General features: G+C 41.1%; 1 protein-coding gene across 1 annotated transcript; it reads left to right on the forward strand.

Moving 5' to 3' along the window:
* The first annotated feature begins 6042 nt into the window (after positions 1 to 6042).
* Positions 6043 to 13974, forward strand: LOC141272521 (keratin, type I cytoskeletal 47 kDa-like). Its single transcript, XM_073683330.1, has 8 exons — positions 6043 to 6479; positions 6808 to 6890; positions 7263 to 7419; positions 9363 to 9524; positions 9865 to 9990; positions 10128 to 10345; positions 11991 to 12106; positions 13766 to 13974. The coding sequence occupies exons 1-8, from the start codon at positions 6072 to 6074 to the stop codon at positions 13864 to 13866; spliced, it is 1371 nt and encodes a 456-aa protein (XP_073539431.1). The 5' UTR covers positions 6043 to 6071; the 3' UTR covers positions 13867 to 13974.
* Positions 13975 to 19526: the final 5552 nt, after the last annotated feature.

The raw sequence follows: 19526 nt of genomic DNA on the forward strand, positions 1-19526 counted from the left end.
TGTACCTAGCCTGAGCATTGGACTTTAGAGTGGGCCCTTGGAGTCAGTTCCACTGGTGGGCCTTAGGCGTGTGCCCAAACAGTAGTTGACGTGCTAAGGAGAAATTTCACAACAAAATTTGGGGTTTATTTATTGTGAAAATAAAAAAATTGGGGCTAAAGTTAAATTTTTTTGAAAAAAAGAAAAATGTTAATTTTTTCCTTCCACATTGCTTTAGTTCCTGTGAAGCACCTGAAGGGTTAATGAACTTCTTGAATGTGGTTTTGAGAACCTGGAGGGGTGCAGTTTTTAGAATGGTGTCACTTTTAGGTATTTTCTGCCATATAGGCCCCGCAAAGTCGCTTCAAATGTCGCTAAAAAATGGATTTGTAAATTTTGTTGGAAAAATGAGAAATTGCTGATTATCTTTTAACCCTTCTAACTTGCTAACGAAAAAAAATATGTTTAAAAAATTATGCAGATGTAAAGTAGACATGTGGGAAATGTTATTTATTAACTATTTTGTCTGACATGACTCTCTGGTGTAAGGGCATAAGAATTTAAAGCTTAAAAATTGCAAAATTTTACAAATTTTTTGCCAAATTTCAGATTTTTCACAAATAAACTCAAGTCGTATTGAAGAAATTTCACCACTATCATGAAGTACAATATGTCATGAAAAGACAATCTCAGAATCAGTGGAATCTGTTAAAGCGTTCCAGAGTTATTACTACATAAAGTGACACTGGCCAAATTGAAAAAATTTGGCCTGGTCATTAAGGTCAAAATTGGCTCGGTTACTAAGAGGTTAATAACATATGCAGTATTACTTACCTGTACAGTTTTATTTGCATTCAATCTGTGTGACTGTACCCTAGTTGAACATTGATCCCAACAGCTAGCCATATACTGCACCTGTAGATTAGTCAAGATGCAGCAATGACACCTGAAGTCAATAGGAAAAGAGCTAAGGGCAAATCAACAATGAAGCCACTGGATAAGGTCTTCAAATCTAGAAACATTTCACTAGCGATGAAGACAGGGCTCATACATACTGTAGTTTGGTATTTTACATTTATGTGGTAACATACGGATGCGTAACCTGGACATTAAAGAAACAAGATTGAAGAAGAATCAACGTCCTTGAAATGTGGGGCTGGAGAAGGATGTTATCAATACCCACCATGGATGGCAAGAAGAACAAATAAATCAATTTTTGGAACAAATCAAGCCAGATATGTCACTCAAAGCAAAGATTACCAAGCTACGACTTGCCTACTTTGGACACATCATACGAAGAGAGCAATCACTGGAGAAAGACATCATGGTCGTAGTAATAGAAGAAACAAGGCGAAGAGGAAAACCAGCAACCCAATGGCTTGATACTATCAAGGTAAACGGTGGCGAAGACCCCGATGCGTCTATCTAGGCTTGCACAAGATCGATCTTCCTACAGATCATTCACCCATCAATTCGCCATGGCTCGAGATCGAGCTGAAGACTGTTAAAATAAAAAAAAGACTTACCTGTCCCATTAATGCCAATAGAAGTAATTTGCTGCCGACAGTGGTAAACAGTGGTACTGCACGAGATGAGAATCTTGCACACTGTATGTGAAGTTCTTGACCTAATATATAACAACAAATTATAGAGATTTTATGTAGATGCCTTGAAGAAATGTGAGACAAACATGCAAATTAAATGTGAGACAAACTGATAAGATCAATAACAGCATAAAACTTGATGAATTGGCTTTACACTAGAGCTCCAGGACATTCATGCGTATTACTGCCTTGTACGTAAGTCTATACATACCATTAGCAGACTGTAGCAAGCCAGACTAATGGTTTTTGAAGCATTGAGAGCCCAAAGCTATACACTGATAGATGAGAATACCTGTTAAAAAATTAAAAGAATCCGCCTCTCCCCATTTTACGGATAAATGACCAACTTTTTACGTAAATACTTAAAGGCAGATGAATTATTATTTCCTCAACACATATCTTATGTTAAGTGCCGCGCATACCACTATGTTCTCATTAAGACAATAAGGACAGTATGACAGCTCAATCTTTAGTAGGATCTGCATGGAGTTTGTATGTCCACTGTTTTGCTCCCATAGCTATTCAAAAACATAGTGAAAATAGCCCTTGTTGGAGATTGGAAAATTAGATTGTAAGCCTCATTGGGAAGGGACATGTGAACAATGACTATCTGTTTCCAGTGATACAGAACATGTTGGTGCTATTAAGCAAAGCAAATTCAATGATTTGGTGGCCTTTTAGGACTGTTGGCCCATAACACTCGCTCGGCATTTTATCAATGTTAGAAAGTCCAATCAGTCAGGTCATCTCTGTTTAACATTGTGATTGTGATGTTGTGCCAGCTATGAAGGAAGCAATAGACAATTATTAGCTCTGTAATGTCCCCTGCTCAGTTGCTCATCTTGGTCATCAGAAATGATTAGCTATAGTATAAATGGAAAAGTGGTCACCATTCCTCTGTTTTATGATGAGGGTTCATCTCCTCTTTCCACACCTAGAATAAAAGGATGGTGTGATCACCTTCATTGTTTGCCAAGGGCTTAATATCTTTGGAGAGAAACAGTCACGTCACGGTCAAATCATAAATGGAGAAGGGAGATGAAGCAATCTTGAGCTTGAGACTTTTTCTTTCCATTGGTCGCATAGTAACTACATATCTCTAAGGCTCATGTACTTTGTCGGTAATGACCCTCTCATGACTATCTAGACATCCAAACTGCCACCAAGCTGTCACTGTCCTAAATAACAGGTTGATAGGTTATTTAAATTTCATAAAGTGATGGCATATACTTGGTTGTGGTCCAATCTGTGGGATCTTCACTGATCAGTCAGCCCAATTTTAGTATTATGTTTCCACCAGTCTTTTCCTGCACAGTGGCACCTTTGCTACCAGCTGTGCACAAAACTGCATGACAGCTCCACTCAAATAATGGGCCTGGCTGGTATTCCCTACAGTCCCAGGTGGCCAAAATCAACGATATAGAGAGGAAAAACAGTTAAGAGGCTGCAGCACTAAATCTGTTCCTGGGCCCCTTCATGCTAAAGTTTAGTAGGCGCCCAGATGTCGATCCTTCATCAATCAAAGACAGATGGCATAAACTAGTAATACAGTATATTACTTTATTAAATATGAGTACCCCTCTAAAAGGGTTGTCCAAGATTGGAAAATGATATCTGCTTACTTCCAAAACTAGCACAACACCTGTCCCAAGGTTGAGTATAGTTTTGCAGTTCAAGTTCATTCACTACAATAGACAGAACACACATAGACGACAGTCATATTTATAATTCTGGACAACTGCTTTAAACTTTTACCATTTGAATGGAGAGAAATGGAACTAATTCTTGTACAGTAATGTGCAAAAGTTTTAGGTTGGTGTGGAAAAAATACTGGAAAGTAAGAATTCTTTCAAAAACAGAAGTAATTAATTGATTAATTTAATTGATCTGTGGCTAGTTTTCCAAGATGTTTGAAACAACCTTCCTGTCAAGTTTTTTCAAAAACTGTATGGAATTGTGTACCTAGAAGAAGTGATGCTGTTTAACCCCACGTCATCTCCATCCACTACTCTACACTCTTTTTCTAGATGTTTTCCCTCTGTTTCATTCGCGTCTAAAGACTTTTTCTCTCCACATGTTTCCTTATCTTAGTTATGGAATAAATTATTTGTGCTAATCACTGCTGTTGTCTCAAACAGGTTTCCCCATGATGAAGATAGTGGAGCACGTTTAAGGTTTACAGTCATGAGAAATTTAAGAGCTTATGGGAAGTCAACTTGCAGCAGAACCCTCTTTGCCATGGCAAAATGAAGATTTTTGAGATGATTAGAAGTTGCATTGTGGACATTCATCTACTAATAAATCAACATTTGATCAATACATGACAAGTTAATGTGATTAAAAATCATTATTCTGCAAGCAGGACATATCTTTCTTAAACCTGAATTTCTAGCTAAAAAAAAAACAAATGTCAAGTATGTCAACCTGTATAACTAGGAGTTGTGAACACATACTACTAGCACCTATTTTCATTGACATGTCTTAACTTTTGAAAAAAATCACTCAGCATTCCTTCCATTAAAGGACACCAAAATAACACATTAAAGAGAAATAGCACAAAGCTAAAGAGATATGATTTTATACCTGCCCTCCTCTATCCACTTACCATTTCCAATACTGCTAAATACTCCTTTTATTTGACATGTGTGGTTTAAGCCCCTTCAACCTCCATACCAACATTCACACCACGAGTCTTAAATAACACAGAATCAACAATCAATAGTTCTTCGGACATGTATCAATAATACATGTGTAATACATAAAATGTGTAGGGCCAGACTATTAACACATGGAAGAAGACAAACTTAGTGGACATCTACTACTGGGTGTAAAAAGACCAGACTTCAACAAATAATGGTTTAGTAAGATCATGTCACCAAGAGCCAATATATAACTGTTTGGGTGGGGTCAGCACTACGAGTGGTCCCATGGTATTTCAGGGGTTTTAACATTCCAGAAAGTGATGACATAACCTATGGATGTGCCATAACTTTCTGCTACTGGAACCAACACAATCCTGAGAATGAAGAAGCCATGGTTTAGAGTTCAGGATTTTGGATCTTTTGAAAGTTTTTTTCCTTGCCCTCTGGCACTCCAAGAGGAGCCGTGCTGGAGTTTCTATGAAAGTCAATGCTCAGGACTGTACAGCCAGCAGAAAACTTTGAAAAGCCACAGTGCTAGATAAGCACTATAACACCGTAATTAGCATGATTGGCAGAGAACTTAATGATGAAAAATCCCAAAAACATGCTATAATTTTTGGGTATTGGAAACCTCTTTAAAGGTCTTAAGATCCTTGCCAAGCCTAATATATATTTTTTTGTAGGTCATCTATTGAAACATTAAAAAGCATGATTGCTGATTGAGGGCTGTGACTCCTCTTTGGCCATGAACCCACTACACTAGTGTCTAAGGGCTAACCCAGGGTAAATGATTTCCAGTCATCAGTCATAGTTTCAGGCAACCAATTAGTTCTTCTAATTTTTTTTATTTATGTCCTTCACATTTTAAGGTGGAAAGACATGCTGTTTGGCATGAAACTGTTGTCGTCCTCCGTGCATTCCATTCACCCCTGCAACCCGATGTTTTAACTTTCCAATTAAAGTGTTGAAGTTTTAAAGAAACGGTGAGTGAGATTTTTCCTTCTATTTTTTGATGTTATGCCATTGGTTTTCTCTAAACGCACCCAAAGTCTTTTGAAAGCCTAGTTCATCTCGGCTTATGCTTTAGAGGAGTGAACAACAGATGGTGCTGGCACACACCTTCCCCGCATGTTAGCTATCAAAATATTCTCTCTCTTTTGATTCAAAAATGTGGTGGGATGAGTGACTCTGATATGTTTAACGGACATCAACACTCCCGTGTGTAGCTAAAAATTTGTTATTTAGTTCTTTTCATATGTAGGAGAAGATTGCTTGGGGGAATGGTAGAAAAACAAAGGTTCACAGTTCTTACTGTAAGATTATAGTCACTTAATTATAGTGTGAAAGCATATTAACGAGAGTATTTTCACTAACTGTTTTCATACAAATTCTTTGTTCAAAGTAAAGATTTCCAACAATGAAACTGACAGGCTCTCAAAAAAAAAAATCAGTCCAAATTCTCTATTGAAATCTTCATTTAAAAAAACCATTACCGACTGTCACTTATTTTGCCTCAAGCATGAAGATGACTGTAAAGATAAATGGAAGCAAAAGGTAGGCGATTGGGGGAAATGCATGCAAAGAAAAGTAGAATTTTCTCCACCCACCTTTACAAATACATAGTAATAAAGAATTCCCTCAAGGTATTATATAATTTTTATGAGGAAAGACATTTAGGGTAGGTTTAGAAACAGGTGTTTACTGAGATGTTTTTTTCTCTCTCATAGACCTATCTGTTTTAAACGCCCATTAAATGCTGTATATATAGAAGTGGAAACCATCATCAGCATCCACATTACTTCTTCTTCTCTGAACAGTACATAATACCTACACCAGAGTATCCACCATGAGCTCCTATCTTTTAAGCTCTGCAGGATCTTATCAAGGTTCAAGCTCATCTGGAGGCTTTGGAGGTGGCTTTGGTGGTAGCAGCTATGGAGGAGGCTTTGGTGGAGGCTACGGTAGTGGATCCGGGGGAGCATTCTCTGCTGGTGGTGGGTTTTCTGCTGGTGGCTTTGGTGGAGGAGCATCTAGCAGCTTTGGTTCCTTTGCTGGAAGTGAAAAGCAGACCATGCAAAACCTCAATGATCGTCTAGCTTCCTACTTGGAGAAAGTTAGAGCACTTGAGGCTGCCAATGCTGACCTGGAAGCAAAGATCCGAGATTGGTACGAGAAACAAGTTGGTGCTGGAGCCGGTGCAGCGTCCAAAGACTACAGCAAATACTATGACATTATCAACGACTTGAGAAGCAAGGTACAATACCATTTCCTTTGATTTATTGAAAAATAACTTTTGTTGTAATTGTCACAGTTGTAATGTGCTATTATTTGAGGCACAACCTGAAGCTCCTGGGCTCCAATCAAAAATCTGTTACAGAGCCCCTTTTATCACAATTAAATAATAATAACATTATTTTCCTTAAATGGGACGGCTGTACTTTTTGGGCTCCCTTAGATTTTTGGGAGCATGTACAATCAACCTCTGCACCCCCTCTAAATCTGCTCCAGTATTGTTTATTTATACTTTCAATTGTCCAGTTTTTTTTTATACTTTTCTTATATATTTCTTTCTTTATTAATAGATCCTTGCAGCTACCATTGAAAATTCCCGTGTTGTTCTGCAGATTGACAATGCCAAACTGGCTGCTGATGACTTCAGACTGAAGTAGGTTCAAGACTCTTACTTAAATATCAACCCATTGATTTCATAAAACAGTAAATGAGTCAATTGTGGAGTATGGGATCTATTTAGGCCAAGAATGTATTGTAGCAATAAAAGTGACCCCCACCTATAATTTGTCATATAATACTGGTGTCATCTTATCTGGACCAGGGATTCCTTCAAACACAAGAGTCATTGTGTGACAGCTACGTCTGCCCCCCAATAAATACTCCTTGCAAATGAGTAAATAATTATTGAAGACTAATATACTACATACAGAAAGATTGAATTAGACATGTTGATATCAGGAAGGAGCACATGTTTTCCCAAAGTTATACCAATACTGAAAAAATATCTATTTTCTTTGTTCATAAGGTATGAGAATGAGCTGGCTCTCCGCCAGAGTGTTGAGGCTGACATCAGTGGACTCCGCAGAGTCTTAGATGAGTTGACTCTGGCCAGAGGAGACTTAGAGATCCAGATTGAAAGCCTGACTGAAGAGCTGGCCTACCTGAAGAAGAACCATGATGAGGTAAGATTTGAGAAGATATTGTATCCAACTTTTTTCTATTAATGAAGGAACATTATCGTTTCTACTATTTTACATGAGCTACAACCTATTCAATTCTAAAAATGTTCACATAATTTAGAAATTAATAACATACTACCTAAAACTGTGCCATTATACATCATAGTGCAATAAAGAAACAATGTCAGGCAGTGGTTTACATTTCAAAAAATGATTCACAAAAGTGGAATTCCCTAATATAATTAAATGTAGAAATCCTTTCCATGAATTGTTTTAGTTCTTGAAAGGGATTGTTTAATTCGGCCAAAATCTTTGTGTCAGAAGACTTATGACAACAGACTGATCACAGGGTATCCCACAGCTAGGACCCCCAGCAAATAGCTGTAATCTATCGGCAGCACAGTGGCTCAGTGGTTATCACTGCAGTCTTACAGCACTGGGGTCCTGAGTTCAAATCCCACCAAGGACAACTTCTGCAAGGAGTTTGTATGTTCTCCCCATGTTTACATGGGTTTACTCTGGCTTCCTCCCACACTCCAAAGACATACTGATAGGGAATTTAGATTGTGAGCCTTAATGGGGACCGTGCCGATAATGTCTGTAAAGTGCTATGGAATTAATGGCGCTATATAAGCGAGTAAAATAAATAAAAAATAATCTGAGGAGGGACCTACAAGAACGGGTTGAGCACAGAATAGCACTACAAAAATAATGAAGAATTACATAATTTTAAATTAAATCAATAGACTGTAATGCTAGGATTTGTCAGTGTAATACAGTCGAGTCAAGGGTAGTGAGAATAAAAAGTTAAACACAATGGTCATGATTTATCAGAAATCTGGTGTAAAATACTTTGAAAATATTAATTTTTGCGATTTATTTTTTTCATTTTTGTGAAAGCATTGGTCAGCTATGTCAAAACAGGTGGAACAGGGATGGAAATGGGGCAGAATAGGCTGTGGCAATACCTTATGTCACAAATCTTACTCAAGTTCCTACAGTGAGATTTGTGGTGAGGCGCATGCCACTTTTAATTAAGAGACATGCAACTCTTAATGAATCAGGAACCTCTGCCTACAACACGTCCCCTCATCAAGACTGGTGTGAACAATGTCAGTCTTGATGAATCAGGGCTAATAACTACAGTGAGTAAATAACATTGTTACATTACATTAAATGGAACTGTACTTTCAATAAACTTTGCATAAATCAATAGTACTTGCTATAAGAAACTTTGTAATATATCTTATCAGAGAAATCAGCTTCCTTCCCCACTTATCAGGTACTTTTTTCTCACATCCCCTGCCTACTGAATTTGTCATCCATTCTGAAAAAAAAGATCAAATTTGTCTTGTTCAGACAACAATGACTGCAAGTTCCCTGTGGTATCATGTGACATAGTCTATTATACTCTATGTCAGGGGAGGAGACAGAAGTAATGAGGAGCAGGGAGAGGAAACAGGCAGAGGGAAACATAGACAGATCTCTGTGTGCTTTCTAAGACAAACAGCTCAGTACTCCTCTATAATATCATGCTTCTGCTGCTTGTCTCTATGTGCAAAAAAATGAATAACAATTAGGAACAACTCTATGTGGACTGTATATGGCAGAGATCACAGCTGCTTGTTTCCCACCTCCCTCAGCAAACTGTGGATTGTAAATTAAAGTATAGATCATCCAGTCACATAATGGCCACACACAGGACAGCTTATTCTGAAAAGTTACTTGATACTACATTTAGCCTTTAATTCTATGCACATTTAAGCAGGATATATATAGTGATTGTAATTAATCAAGCAAAATTAATAAATAGCTCATAAAGTGGCAAAAATATGTTAGAATGCAAAAGGTGAAAGTAAGAAAGCATACTGTCAGCTGGCACAACTGTAAGCACAAGTCAGGATTCAGTGGCATCACATATATTTTTGTCTGTGTATGTTTTCTAGGAGATGAGCATTGCAAAGAGCAGCGCAGCTGGAACAGTGAACGTGGAAATGGATGCTGCTCCAGGTGTGGATCTCACTAAGCTTCTGAATGACATGAGAGGAGACTATGAGGCCCTGGCTGAGAAGAACCGGCGGGATGCAGAGGCGTGGTTCAACTCAAAGGTGAGACTCTTAAAGTATTTTCGTTTTTATTATTTTAAATACATGGAAAGCTATCGAAAAGCTTACCCCTTTTATTAAAACCAGATTTCTTTTATGCATACAGCCCATATTCTTTAGGAGGCCCATCGCTTTAGATTAGTATTTTTCCAAGCAATTTTAGGTAGCCATATCAAAAAGTCTTCACTATATTATATATTAAGGTTCTACTGGATGAAGAACCTTTCCAATAGTCCAAGCCAAAGTCTTCTTTGACCTATCTTAAAATCTAAAATTTTGAGCAGTCATGATCAAATTTATTTTTATTAGCTGGTGGCAAAATTTGTATACTTTCCTGTTTCAGAGCAAGGAACTGAACAAAGAAATTTCAGCTGGCGTGGAAGAAGTTCAAACGAGCAAGAGTGAAATTTCAGATCTCAGACGTACCCTCCAAGCCTTGGAGATTGAGCTTCAATCGCAGCTTGCTCTGGTAAGTCAAGGTCTTATTAGGCATGTGCATTGTACCCATGTTTAAAACTAAGACTTTCAGTGATTCTACTAAAGCTAAATCACAGCACCATGGATCCACTGATCATTGTTGAATGTCTAAAACATGCTTGCTTTTAGAAAAAATCTCTTGAAGATACCTTGGCTGAGATAGATGGCCGCTATGGAGCACAACTACAGCAGCTCCAGAGTGCTATCAATGGAATTGAGGAACAGCTGGTCCAAATCCGATTTGACATAGAAAGACAGGGCCAAGAGTACAGAGAGCTTCTTGATATCAAAGCAAGGCTGGAAATGGAGATTGAAACATACCGCCGCCTTCTGGAAGGAGAACTGGGGTAAGCAGCATAATAAATATACAAAACCCTCTGTCAACAAAACAAACATTTAGACCAAAACAATAACTTAAAAAGAACATTTTTAAATTGACCACAGATAAGTTGCAAGAGGTGCACTGATTAGGATCGGGTGCAGGAAAACTACCCTTGCCATTTGGCACCGCAAGAGAAAATCCTAGATACTCTACCCTAATGCATAATCTGAAACAGAGCCATCATTGATTTATTAGAGATGATTGAATCTTTTAAAACTTTAAATTACCCAGGTTTGCCAAATTTTTCCAGAAAATGATCACTCGAATCACATAATTTCAATCATCTCTACCATTTATAATATTGGTGCTGTCTTATGTAGCAAAGGGACTTTTGGATGCCCTCAGATTCCAAAGTTGACTGTTACATATGGAACCCATATAGTTGAGCCCCTAGATACAACTATCTGTTTTTCAATCATTATATTGTTAAGTCTTCTCAGTGACAGTATCATAACTCCAAATGGATAGTACGTAATTCTAAGAACATGCCAAGTTGTGTATTGCCTCAGGCTTACACCTACATTTTATCTGGTTCACTTCCAAACCCAGCTATGGCTGTGATCTGGAAGCAATATATCATAATTTCTTCACCTAAAGGAAGCTGCTCTGTGCTCTGACTTAATTGTGAATTTCTCTGCTTCCTTGGAATCCACGTTTTACTTGTAGTATAATAGAATAAGTAGTGACAAGTTTCATACATAATAAAACTACACGACTGTCCCAGGTTTTTGATTTCTGTTCTGTATTACAACTTTTCCTGCCATAACTCTCCATTGTATCCTGGCAAATACTCATGCTGTCTCCCCATCCTTCATCTAGTTATTCTTCTTCTGTCCTTTATTAACAATACTTCACCTCTACCTATAACACAGATGTCCACGTCCATGATTTAACATTTGATCTTGCTTTCTCTATGTAACCCACCCATTACCTCAGCTGTTTTCCTGGACAACCTTTGACATAAGCCCCTCTAGCTTGGTAGATAGTACTGCTAAAAGTAACCTGATCTTTTTTGATAAGCGGGTTTCTCCTTTTAAAATGAGATGGCATACTGATACAATATGGTACCACTTATGACCGGTGAGGGGACAATTAAAGTGATTGATACTGATTCCAAGAAAACAGCGCTCAAAACTAATCTCTAAACTACAACAACCTCACAAATATTTAAATCTTGGCAGCACGGTGGCTCAGTGGTTAGCACTGCAGCCTTGCAGCATTGGGGTCCTGCGTTCAAATCCTACCAAGGACAACATCTGCAAAGAGTTTGTATGTTCTCCCTGTGTTTGCGTGGGGTTCCCCGGTTTCCTCCCACACTCCAAAGGCATAATGATAGGGAATCTAGATTGTGAGCCCCAATGGGGACAGTGCTGATAATGTCTGTAAAATTGTCTGAAATGTAAAGCGCTGCGGAATATGTTGGCACTATATAAATAAAAAAAATATCTATTATTATTATTATTAAATCTCTTATCCATCACCTTCCTCTTGGTTTACCCATTAAAGGTCTTCTCACTCAGAATGGATTTGTCTTTGAGAGTACAACAGACAAAATTCATATTCAAATAGATAAGAAAATAATAAACTAATTTCTAATATTCCATCAACAGACAATTTTCAAGCTCAGCCTCAAGCGTCAGCAAAAGCAAATCATCCAATGTGTCATCTTCATCCTCATCCTCATCCTCAGCGGCTGTGAAAACGGAATCGATTGATTCAAAAAAAGGTAATGTAATCTTTTCTCATTTCTCCCATACTTTTATGGAATGCACAAACATTGCCATATGGGATAATTGCCTTATAGAAAGAAACTGCCTAAACAGAAAAAGTTTATCATATGACAACATATAGTTAGTAGTTAGAGATTGACCATAATTGTCCTACCTTTGGCTGTGTTTCTAAAGCTTCAAAAGGAGATGTCTAGGTAAGGTGGCCTGATCTTCTGAGTTTAAGACTTAGGCCATGGCTCCACTATCAGTATTTGGTCAGTATTCGGTCAGTATTTTTTCTCAGGAGTGGGAGCCAAAATCAGGTGAGGAACAATCAGAGAAAAGGTATAATAGAAACAAGTCATCAATTCTGCATTTATCACCTACTCCTGGTTTTGTCTCCCACTCCTGAGAAAAAATACTGACCGAATACTGACCAAATACTGATAGTGGGCCGTGGCCTTAAAAGATTTCTGCATACTATGAAAAACAGTGCCACTCTTATTCACAAGCCATGCTTGGAACTGCTTGCAAGTTAATGACTGGCAATAGTAGACAGTGGCTACAGAGAAGATAACTTCTAAAATGAGGCAGCCATGGTTCCTCATGTCTGACAAATAATATATTGATTGAACATCATCGGGTAGAACCATAAAAAAACGTAGCTCGTTGGTCATCTATTGCTTGGCAAATAATTTTTTTTTTCTTGGGTCCAACCAAATAAAAATTGCAACAAAATATGTTACAAACCTGTAACATGATTGTCCAATCCTTTGTGTTCATTTACGTTCTTGATCCAAACACATCAGATGCACCAAACATGAACTTCCAAAAAAAAGACAGAAGCATTACATTCATCACTTGAATTGATGTTTAATTGGTAATTTGATAAACATCTCATATTAGATGGGTTGTCTGGATTAGAAAACCCCATTTTATATTTCCTATTAGGTAATTCTAAGTTTATTGTATGGGGTTCTCTGTTCAGGATCCTTATTTCTTAGCCAGAGTGAGAGCAGTTACAAAAATCTTAGCTCGTTCTGGAGGACCTTGCGTTAAATAGACAACCCATTGATAGTAATGAGCACTGTGTAATACTTAATTTACCCTGCGGTTTCTGCACAACTGAACAACTACTGGTAGATTTCCCCACAGATAACAGTTGAGGATCAGTTATAGGGCATAAGATCTCCTCTGATACAGAGAGTTTGAAGCAATCTTAAAGGGGTGATACAGCCTTTATAAATTGATGGCTTATCCCCAGGATAAGCCATAATTATTATATGTGTGGGGGTATGACTATTTCCACCAGTTTACAGTGGCTGCAGCCTGGTTTGTACTTGTCAGCATTGTATTTTTAGTGGTCTTTCAAGCTGCTGCATTATAGCAAATGGAAGAAAGCTGCAATATCTAGAAAGGCCAATGCAAAAATAATCTGCAGGTAAGTAAATATGAGGCTATAGCCACTGGAAACAGTGCAGATTGCAGGCCCTTCCAACAACTAATCAAGGGAGAGGCAATATTCAAGAAACGAACATTGATGGCTAATCCGAAGAATAAGCCATGAATGTTTAAAGCTGTAAAAACCCTTTAAGTATGAGGCATGTGATATGGAGAAATGTCATTTGTATAGGAAAGCCAACTAATTTTCTACTCACACAACCATTTCTTTACAGACCCAACCAAAAGCAAAAGGGTAAAGACCATCATAGAAGAAGTGGTAGATGGAAAGGTGGTTTCTTCTTCTGTCAATGAAATTGAAGAAAAGTTGAATTAAGTAGATAGACCAAGACCTTCACCACAACTGGACACAAAGCTTGTGGGATTCATGAAGTATAACCCTCTGCTATCACTGTGATGAGAACAAATGATATTGGGAAATATACATGCTGAAATAAATCTGTCTGCATAGTAATCCTACTGCTTATGTCTTTTTCTTGGGAGGGTCATCATAATAAATTCTCCTACTCAATAGAACAAATAGAGGGTCCCTTGTGGTGATGGTCTACTGTGGAGGCTGGGGTTACCACCCTGATGGGGGCTGCTAGGAGGTGTGATGTGTAATTCAACTCAGAAAGGAAACAGGGGAGTAGGTTAAAAACTTGGAGGGTAATCTTTATTTTATTACTCAGCTTCTATGGTAACACAGCTCTGAGCAAGAGTTTTTAGTTCAGAGGCAGAGAAGAGAAATATGCATATGATTAAAACATCAAATATTTATTTAGATGAAGCTAAAATCCACAAGACTTAAATATATACACACACCGATTGGGCGCTTGGCTTACATGTCACAACAACCGTATGAGAGCCCCGGGACTGTGAGTGGCACGGGAGGTGAGTGTATGCTTTTTTATTTTATAGGGGCCAAGCGTAAGGTATGAGAAGGAGTTGTCCAAGTAGTGGATAACTTCTTTAAGCCTCTCAACCAGCCAAATCACATCTCATACTTTGCACCGACGAGGGGCAACATTCCAAAACGCCGTGTCTGAGATTCTGGTTTGGCTTTTATCCAATCATATTGCAAGGCTCGTTAAAGGGTTGATATTGACTTTTATGATTGCTACTTCCAATAGGTGGCACTAGAGTTCAAGTCCTCTTCCTCTCTGAAAACACAATTTGCAATATTATACAGGGGTATTGCATAAGTAATATTAGTCATGTACATACAATGAATAAAAAACAAGGTTGGTACAGTGACACTGGTCTAATGTATGCACATATGACGCGCCCCCTGGGCCGTGGGGTATTCAGTGCCGGGCCGGTCATTGCTAGGGGAGATGTCACAGTGGCGGTGACCCGGTCCGTGACCCAGGGCGGTCAATAAAAGGGGATATTTACAGGGGATTTATTATTATTATTATTAATTTGTATAGCGCCATTGATTCCATGGCGCTGTACATAAGGGGGTTACATACAAATAAGAATATCACTACAGTAAACAAACTAACAATGATAGACTGGTACGGAGGGAAGAGGACCCTGCCCTTGCGGGCTTACATTCTACGGGAATAGGGAGGAGACAGTAGGTTGGGGGGTTGCAGTAGTAGTAGCTTCGGCGTTGTTGAGGAGGCAGTGTGGTCATTGCAGGCTGTAAGCTTTCTTGAAGAGATGGGTTTTCAGGTTCCGTCTGAAGGATCCGGATGTGGTGGATAATCGGACGTGTTGAGGCACAGAATTCCATAAGATGGGGGATATTCGGGAGAAATCTTGGAGGCGATTGCGTGAGGAACGGATAAGTGTGGAAGAGAGAAGGAGGTTGTGGGAGGACTGGAGGTTACGTGAGGGAATATATCGGGAGATTAGTTAAGAGATGTACGGAGGAGAGAGGTTATGGATGGCTTTGTAGGTCAGTGTTAGTAGTTTGAACTGGATGCGCTGGGCAATTGGGAGTCAGTGAAGTGATTTGCAAAGGGGCTTAGCAGAGGAGTAGCGAGGCGAGAGATGAACGAGTCGTGCAGCAGAGTTGAGGATGGACTGGAGGGGTTCGAGAGTGTTAGCAGGGAGGCCACAGAGGAGGATGTTGCAATAGTCGAGGCGGGAGATGATGAGCGCATGCACAAGCAGTTTCATAGAGTTAGTGTTGAGGAAAGGACGGATTCTGGAAATGTTTTTGAGCTGGAGGCGACAGGAGGTGGCGAGAGCTTAGATGTGGGGTTTGAAGGACAGGGCAGAGTCAAGGGTTACTCCGAGGCAGCGGATTGTCGGTACAGCGGAAAGAGTGATGTAGTTTATTGTGATAGATAGATCAGGTGGGGAAGATATGCGAGATGGGGGAAAGATAATGAGTTCAGTTTTGTCCACATTGAGCTTGAGGTAGCGGAAGGAGAAGAAGGAGGATATGGCTGCTAGACATGCTGGGATTCTGGACAACAGAGAGGTGACGTCTGGGCCAGAGAGGTAGATCTGGGTGTCATCAGCGTACAGATGGTACTGGAAGCCATAGGATTTTATGAGCTGTCCCAGGCCAAGGGTATAGATTGAGAAGAGTAGGGGTCCTAGGACAGAGCCTTGAGGGACTCCAACAGAGAGGGGGATGGGTGAGGAGGTAGCGTGGGAGTGGGAGACGCTAAATGTGCGGTTAGAAAGGTATGAGGAGATCCAGGATAGGGCAAGGTCTTTGACGCCAAAGGAAGAGAGTATCTGTAGTAGGAGGCAATGGTCAACTGTATCGAAAGCAGAAGACAGGTCAAGTAGAAGGAGTACAGAGAATTGTCTGTTAGCTTTGGCTGTAAGTAGGTCATTGGTGATTTTAGTAAGGGCAGTTTTGGTGGAATGGTGGGGGCGGAAGCCGGATTGTCGGTTGTCGAAGAGAGAGTTAGATGAAAAGTGGGAGGAAAGTTGAGCGTGAACGTGTTGCTCAAGGAGTTTGGAGGCAAATGGGAGCAGCGATATGGGGCGATAGCTGGACAGGGCGGTTGGGTCAAGGGATGACTTTTTAAGGATGGGTGTGATTGTGGCATGTTTGAAGGCAGCAGGGAAAGTACCAGAGGATAGTGATAGGTTGAATAGATGGGTTAGGGATGGGACGAGTGTGGGGGTGATGTTAGGGAGGAGGTGGGATGGGATGGGGTCGAGTGCACATGTGGTGAGGTGTGATTTGGAGAGGAGACGAGTAAGTTCTCTTTCCGTGATGTTGGGAAGGGAGGTTATAGGGGTGGGGAAGTGGTGTGGAAGACAGAGGGGTTGTGGTGGTCGGACAGTAAAGACTTGCCGTGTTTGGTCAATCTTGTTTTTGAAGTGTGTTGCAAACTCGTCAGCAGAGATGATGGAGGTTGGAGGGGGCAGTGGAGGGCGGAGGAGAGAGTTGAAAGTGTTGAATAGTTGTTTGGGGTTGTAGGATAGGGAAGATATGAGGGTTGTGAAGTAGGCCTGCTTAGCAGAGGTGAGTGCTGATTTGAATACGAGTGTTGCTTGTTTGAATGCAGTGAACTCATCTTGAGTATGTGTTTTCTTCCAACGCCGCTCCGCAACCCTGGACGCTTGTCGAAGCTGTTTAGTGAGGTTGTTGTGCCAGGGTTGCCTGTTGACTGGTCGCGCTCTGCCATTCGTAAGAGGGGCCACCGAGTCAATAGCTGATGCGAGAGTGGCATTGTAGAAAGCAGTGGCGCTGTCTGTGTCATGGAGTGAGGATATGGATGTCAGCGGTAGAACAGAGTCCGAGAGTGTGTGAGTGTCTAGATGTGCAAGGTTTCTGCGGGGGTGTGTTAGTTGCTGGACATGGGTGACAGGTGAGGAGGACAGGGATGAGAATGTGAGTAGGTGGTGGTCAGATAGGGGTAGGGGGGAGGTTGTGAGGTTAGATAGGGAGGAGAGTCGGGTGAAGATGAGGTCTAGTGTGTGTCCATCTGTGTGGGTGGCTGAGGAGGACCACTGAGTAAGTCCAAAGGATGAAGTAAGTGACAAGAGTTTTGATGCTGCTGACTGGCGAGTGTCAGTGGGGATGTTGAAATCGCTCATGATGATTGTGGGAATGTCAGCCGAGAGAAAGTGAAGAAGCCAGGTGGAGAATTGGTCGATAAAGGCAGTGATCGGGCCCGGGGGTCGGTATATGACAGCCACTTGGAGGTTGGAGGGAGAGTATTTATAGTTTTTACATACAGTTCGTGACGCCACCTGTGCTATGCGGCTATATGGAGCCGCCACTGTGGTGCAGAACCTCTGGAGCCGATGTTAGTGCAGCAGAGTTGGTTCAGCTCTCCACAGGCAGAGCTCAGCTCCAGGGCAGGAAGTAGTAATTTTATAGATGTTGCGGTGCGGTGCAGTGCAGATGATGGTGCAGTTAAAAATCAGTCCACAACTTAATGGCGGTTTCCTCTTATCTTTACTTGCGGTGGTTAGGCAGACTGGGGCACGGGTACTAGCTGGTAGTAGAGGTCCAGGCGGCCTGGAAGCAAGTTTGGGGATCCACCTAGCCAGGTGAAGTTGTAGGCCTTACCTTTGTGCTACCTCTTTGGCTCTGCTGCATATAGCTATGCTGCGGCCCTCCACCCTGAGTAAAACGTCTTTGTGCTCACCCGTATGGCAGGCAGCTCGGGCCTTCCTGGAGTGTCGCACCCACGTGGCGGTGCTGGGCCCTATGTGCTGCTGAGCCTCTGGGCGTCTAATGGGGCCAGGAGACCTGCAGTCTCCTGCCCTCCGGTTTCTGCTGCTGGGCTTTCGGTGCCCCACAACCTCGGACTCCGGTGTCCGGTTCTTCTGCGCTTCCCTCTGGGGTGAACTGCCATGCAGCTCCACTCCCTGGGTCTTTCCTCGTCGACGTCCTGACTTCAACTCCTGTCTGTTCTCCTCACACTAACTAACCCCACCTCTAGATCCAGTTGCTAAGGGGAGGAGCTCCCCTTGCTGGTCTGGAGCCAGGAAAGTGTTGCATGCTAACAAAACCTGATTAGGGGACCCCTCCTTGCTTCCAGGCATGGCATCACCCCCTTGTGAGGTAGGCAATGCCACTGTGGCAACCGGACTCCTGGGGTGTCACATTCCCCCCTAGTTAACTTCAGTACTCCCGGACTGAGGATACCTTTTAAAATTAACAATTAACAATAACAATTCACATTACAAAGAGTTTACAAAATCTCAAAAAGCAAAAACTACAAAAACCCAAGCTGAAACGTACAACAGTCACTGCGGCGCTTAGTCTTTACACCACAATCCGGGTAACTGAAATTTGGCTGGTGGGAACCGCATCAACCCACTTTGTATATCGTCCCTGGGCGTGGCTTCAGGGCACTCTTTCGGTGGGCCTGGTCTTCAGCCACGCCTGCGGTTTATTTTCTAGGCCAATTAGTAACTATATCCAACATTGTCCTGACCACACCTAGTCCTGTGGTCCAATTGTCCATAAATTTAACAAATATATATATATCTAGCATTATAAAATGATTACAACTATTTATAACATACTCTTTAGTTCTCTTACACTTTAGTTCCTCCAGCGGGCAGGGAGCTGACCTTTAGTACTCTGGGTCGATCTACGTAGTATATTTGTTGTCACTGACCTACCCTGGTCCCTAGTGTCTACCCCTGGTGTGGTGGGTTCAGTGGGAACTACACTACGGGTAGTCTGAGGTAACACCGGTAGGCTGGGTAATCTCCTACGAATTCTTTGACTCACCCAGGGTACGACAGGTTCATTGCTAGCAGAGGGTAGATTCTCCTGATCTGCTGCTGATGAAGCATCTGTCTCTGAGGCCAATTGGTATTCCAGATGTTCTGGAGCCTCTGCAGCTTCCGGTGAGGAGGCTTGGAGGAAGGTCAGGACCGGTACCACAATTGCTCTGTTCATCTGCATCCAAGACCGAGGAAATGCTCCAAGGACTGTCTGGACCGTTTCTTCCACCTCTTCAGTGGGCTGAGGGCTGTCTTGGTCTTCTTCTCTGTGTTTCAACTGTTCAGGACATATCTTCAAGTGGTCTCTTGAGACTGCCGCTGAAGTTTGCC

The sequence above is a fragment of the Phyllobates terribilis genome, unplaced genomic scaffold (genome assembly GCF_046119375.1).
Source record: "Phyllobates terribilis strain yellow unplaced genomic scaffold, ASM4611937v1 Scaffold_5__5_contigs__length_657084704, whole genome shotgun sequence".
Classification (NCBI taxonomy): Eukaryota; Metazoa; Chordata; class Amphibia; order Anura; family Dendrobatidae; genus Phyllobates; species Phyllobates terribilis.